Source organism: Belonocnema kinseyi, chromosome 7 (assembly GCF_010883055.1).
Source record: "Belonocnema kinseyi isolate 2016_QV_RU_SX_M_011 chromosome 7, B_treatae_v1, whole genome shotgun sequence".
Classification (NCBI taxonomy): domain Eukaryota; kingdom Metazoa; phylum Arthropoda; class Insecta; order Hymenoptera; family Cynipidae; genus Belonocnema; species Belonocnema kinseyi.
In genome coordinates, this window is record NC_046663.1 from 83,213,567 (window position 1) to 83,219,237 (window position 5,671).

A 5,671-nucleotide genomic window follows, 5' to 3' on the forward strand; every position below is an offset into this window, starting at 1 on the left:
AAAATGAAGTTTTAACCCTGCAAAGCATATTTTTATCTTTAAGACAAAAAATTGCCATTATAGTTTCAAGCCCCATATCTTTATTATTTCTGTAAATTGTAAATTACGTTCAGTAAGAGGGGGTACGGGTAGAAATATTAGGTTACGGTTTGGTCCAGGGGGAGTGGGTAAAAAAAGTGAATCAGTCACTTTTTACTTATTCAAATTTAGAGTATATGTAGTTATTTTTGTTACTGAGTGACCCTGTTTTAAGTCTAGTCTCATATACTAATTGTTTAACAATAAATAATAAGCCTCGAACTTGGCTTGCTCACATTTGTAAAAATAAAAGCAAATACAAATTCTGGGGACAAAAAACAAATTGCTGAGCGCTTACGCCTTATATATCTATAGTAGATATGATGCAGAATATGTAGTTAATCGAAAGTGTGTGAGTGAATCATTTGGCAGGGGCACTATCATTATTATTGTTACCACTATCACTGTGTCGACTCAGTCGGTGAGCAGTCGGTGTGTGTCAAACATAGGGGAAAGCTCGACTTATTGCTTTCGCCCACGTGTAACTGAATAATAAAAACTTTCTATTTTATTCGGTTTTATACAAAAAAAGTAGGAGTGAGTTGAAAATGAGAAAATACGCGTTAACCGTTACGAAGAACTCTACCCGGTTGCACTACGCCAAACTATAGTTTCAGCTGATTGGTTATGTTCGCTGTCGACAATTTGTGACTAGATGCGTGACGATGAACACGTAGCTGCCAAGCTGAGCTTCTTTCCAAGTCTTATGCGTCAGTTGACGCTAGTCTTGCATCTAGTCGTGCTAGGTCTTGCGAAAACAAAATAAAAGTGGCACTTCTCTCATTTTGGAGAGAAGATTTTTAATGGTCTGTGATCAACGCGACTACGATGAGACTCAAGTGCAATGTACTTCTCGTCTTCTTGCTCTCCGCGAGTGTGGCGCAATGCAATTATTTCGGGTCCAACGCCGCCAAGAATGACAAGTGTTTTTGCAAGGTAGGTCTTACAAGTATTTTGTGTATTTTGTTTCCGGTGACCTTTATTATTGATCATCCATAACCGAGAAATGTCACGAAACGTCAAACAAATCGAGACGCATTATAGAACAAAAAAGTCAAGTACCGTTGTTCTTTTCTTCCCTGTTTTTTCGGTGAATACATAGTTGAAATTATTAGAATTTCTGACACACTTTCATTCACTTGCTTAGCACCGTTGGTATAATTTATATTTCGTAACACGTGAAAACAAAATGTTATTCGATGTTAAATAAGACAAAAAATATTTTTTGGGAGAAAATTAATCTATACTCTTGTCAGAAATTGTCGAAATGATTTTGACAGTTGACAGTTTATCTCTCAAATTGTAGAAACTTAAACTCGAATTACAAGGGAATATAAAATAGATTTCAAAGAGGAGTGTACGTTAAATTTATAAAAAAAATTATAAAAATTTAAGAATATTGAGGGATTATATCCAAATTTTTATTATCTTTTAAATATCCACTTTATAAAGTTGCCAATTTTTTCTATACATATTTTTCACATTGAAATCCCCTATCCCACAAACAAACCTTTTTAATGAGAAAGTTTTTAAGGGGGTCTCTTTTAACATATTAAAAATGCTATAACAGATCAATTGACAAACCGGTTTTTTAAGGTTATTTCTGCATGGACAGGTTATTCTCATTGCACTTTAGAGCAAAATTTCCAACAGGAAAAAGAAAGAGGAAAAAATTGTATTAAAAAAATGATCCGCTATCTTCATAGGATTCCAGTTATATATTTAAAAATCCAGGTGAGTGAATGTAGTTGACCATTTTTATCTGTATTACGGGCAAGAAAGTGGAACTTAGTATTTTTCCAAATAAATCGTGTAAGGTTTAATTTGCGTTCGTGATGACAGAGGATGAAATGGAATATACAAAAATCTGCGTACATCTAAAACAAAGAAATTATTTTGGTCCTATTATTTTCAGAATTTCAAGGTTTCAAAAATTCAAATTTTTTGTTTTTATTTTTTATTTAAAACGGAGAAGTTGTGTTTTTGGAAAATACCTCGTTTCTTTTGACTTCAACGACATTGTTCCTGCAGAATAAGTTTAAATGGAGTAAATTTAGAGTAAGTTAAAAAAAGTGTCCTGTCCTAATAAGTCACGTGATTTGACCTTGGAAAGTGCGCTCCTCCTGCATAGGGGTACGTATGCCATTTTTGTAGAACTTTTGTGGAAAAAAGTGATTGTAATTGATTAAAAATTTTTAGTATGTATTTTTATCAATAAACAAATATTTTCATTACAAAATATTACATTACAAAATCTTGTCACAATCACTTTTGTAGTTTTTGAGTACTTTTTTGGCAAAAACAATTATAATTAATTACAAATGTGAAATATTTTTTTATTCAATAAAAAATAATTGTTTATTAATTGTTTATAAAAAATCTTGTCCTAACCAATTTTGAGTACTTTTTTAGTGCTTTTGTGGCCACAGCATATTATTTACAATTTACGGAAATCACTCCGTTATTACAAGTGTCTTGGAGGCAAGCATGGAATTAAATGCAGAAAAAGTATTCCATTAGAAGATATTGTTACAAAAAATTATTAAAACACTATTTTTTTATCTATAAAAAACATATTACACATTTCAAATCAATTACATTTACTTTTTCGTCACAAAAGTACTCAAAAAGTACTCAACAGTGCTTCGATTTTATTTTCGGTGGGAGCTTCGGGTTTATGTTTAGGCAAAGAATGGGGGAAAGGGAATTTAATAATAAAAATACTTAGTTTCGTTGGAAGGAGGCTTGAGCCCCTCCAAGCCCTCCCCCTGGCTACGCTGCTGATTTATACATTACACATTATATTATATATATATATTACACATTTTCGATCAATGATATATTATTACCGTAGTTCTACTGTACGGTACGCATGCAGGAAGAGTTTACGTTAAATTTTGACTCCACTTTTATTTATTCTGTAGGAACTTTGTCGTAGAATTCAAAGGAAACGACGCATTTCCCAAGAAAACAACTTCTTTGTTTTTAGTCAACAACAAAAAAATGGAATTTTTTTAACTTGCCATTCCCAAAATAGTAGGAATAAAATGCATTTTTTAGATTAACGCAGATTTTGTTATACTCAATTTCATCCTTCGGAGCCACCAACGCAAACCAAATCCTTACACGATCCCTCGTGAACACTTTTCCGTACAATAATTAGGTTCAGAGGTACACACTGTTTTTAACATAATAATAATAATAATAATAATAGTGGATTTTCTCAAAAAGTCCAAATTGACGACAATGTGCAAATTTTTCATAAACGTTTTTTTAGGTCAAAAATTTTATTAGCAAAAATTTAATTTTTGCGTAAACTGCTAAGGAAAAAAGTTATGCGAAAATTACAAAGGAGGTTTAGAATTAAAATTTCTACAAAAAAGTCTTTCACCATCTGTCTAAATATTGACTTTCTTGATATAATATAATTTCATTTACTTTATTCTAACATACAGTAAATTTGAAGTTGTATAAATGTATATGTATATAACAACATATAAAAATGTAATCATGACTAAAATTTACTCAGTATTGATAAAGAAATTGACATTATGATTTTTCCCGCAATATACGTAAATATTTATGTCGATGGAATGAACGTTTTAAAAAGTGTGAAAGACTTTTGTTTAGAAATTTTATTTCTAAACAACTTTGTACACATCATATTACTCTTTGTTTCTTACAGGCCGGTCCCTATATTTTCTATAGTACCTTATATTCATTTAAGGCCCCTAAAGTACCCTATTCTCAGGATTTGGTTCCCATGGTACCCTATTTGCAGTCCATAATTCACCCATTAGTCACTTTTTTCTCAAATCATTTTTAAGGCTACTTTGTAAAGCAACACTCACTTTTTTAAAGTCACTGTAGTTACTTTTCATTCAATAAATAACTCATGGTTTAATCGCTATTCAATATACAGTGAGACCCTTCAATAGCCCTCCCTTCTATAGCCCTTCCAAGAAATGAGCGTGTAGATTGCACAACGACCTTAGTACTCACAATCAGGCTGTCCAGTAGACAAGAGAGGGGATTGCGCGTTGCTATGGACCGAGCTGATTGGACATGACTGCAGTTTCAAAATTATTTGTCCAATTAACTCAGCCCGTAGCTACGCCTTATCCTCCCTCTTCCCTGCTAGGCTGGCTAAATCCAAGTGCTAATGTCGTGCAATCCGTCCACTCAATTAACGCCGCGCCGCAGGTTGGTGTAACAGAAGCTGCGCGGGGTCTGCGGTTACTCACTCAAGCGAGCACTCAGTCATGGACAAACAAAAGCGGAGCGGGCTATAAAAGGTTTGTCCCCACCTACCGTCAGCCCCAAAATCGGCGCTAAAGAAGAGTTTCACTGTACTATATTCTATACCTGTTTCTGAATTGTGATGAATTATTTTGAGGTATTTCAGGGTATTTTGAAAGATTTCGAGACATTTTAAAATTATTTGATGAATTTGAAGGGATTTCAAAGTGTTTGAAATATTTTAGGAGAAAGAATTTTCTAGAATTTCGAAAGGTTAGATGTACCTGAAGATCAGAACGTATAAATGAACGAAGCCTTTTTGACCATTTTCATTTCATCCAAAAATATTGTTCCAACTTCAATTAAAAGAATGCATTCGAAGTTTATTTTGGAATGTGTTTTTTGAATTATAAATTGAATCAATATTTTAGCGCTATTTCTAGTTTACAAAGCCATAAATAAAAATTGCATTAATTTCAACGTTCTGAACTTCAAGTACTTGAAGATTGGAACGATTTTACAGGACCTATAAGGTTTTAAGATATTCTAAAAGATTTTACGGGACCAGGTTTTCGAGGGTTTCAATGATTGTTGGGGTTTATTAAAGCCCCCAAGGTATTTTAATATATTTTTCAGTATTTCAGGAAATCACTAGATTTCATAGAGTTTTAGCGGATTTAATCATGCTTTAAAGGATATAAAAGAATTTGTTCACGAGAAGTGCAGTATTTCGTAGGGTTTCGAAGATTTGAAATTCACCTTGAATTCTTATTAATTTATCTTGAAGTATTTAAATGTAGTGTCTACTTCTGGACAGTCCGTACGTTTATTTATGTTTATGTGCTAAACGTACGGACCTTTTTAGGGAAAGGGAGAGCTGGAAAAGGGAAGGAGGCGGGGCTTGTGTCTGTGCGTCCGGGCACAAGTCACGCCCCTTCCCTTTTCCAGCTCCCCCTCGCCCTTTTCATGTCCTTACGTTTAGGTTCAACCGTTTTATAAACGTGCATAAACGTACAGATTTCCCGGGCTTTTAGACTCGACCTTATTTTAACTTTTTTGGAATTCTTTTAATTTAATGGAATTCTTCTAAATTTACTAAAGTCAATGGAAAAACTTGTTAAAACTGGTATTTATCCAAAAGATTTATAATTTTTCTTGGAACAGTGAATGATAAAATTTAAATAAATTCCGACCTGGAACAGGGAATTGTTTAACCCTTAAACGGCTGAAACGCCACTACCGGTACACTGCTTTTCAACGGCCAATAACTAAGACTATTCGACACTAGAAAAAATTGAGACATATATTTTTATTGCTTAAGATCTCCTCTTTCCGACGGTGCCAATGAAATTCC

General features: G+C 33.3%; 1 protein-coding gene across 1 annotated transcript in view; it reads left to right on the forward strand.

Annotated features, from left to right (window-relative positions):
* Window positions 1–489: 489 nt before the first annotated feature.
* The window catches only part of LOC117175886 (ero1-like protein), a 26,142-nt gene continuing 20,960 nt past the window's right edge, over window positions 490–5,671 (forward strand). Inside the window, exon 1 of the mRNA XM_033365711.1 lies at window positions 490–1,014. Within this exon, the coding sequence (XP_033221602.1) occupies window positions 907–1,014 (108 nt within the window). The 5' untranslated portion in view covers window positions 490–906. The remainder of the gene's footprint in view (window positions 1,015–5,671) is intronic.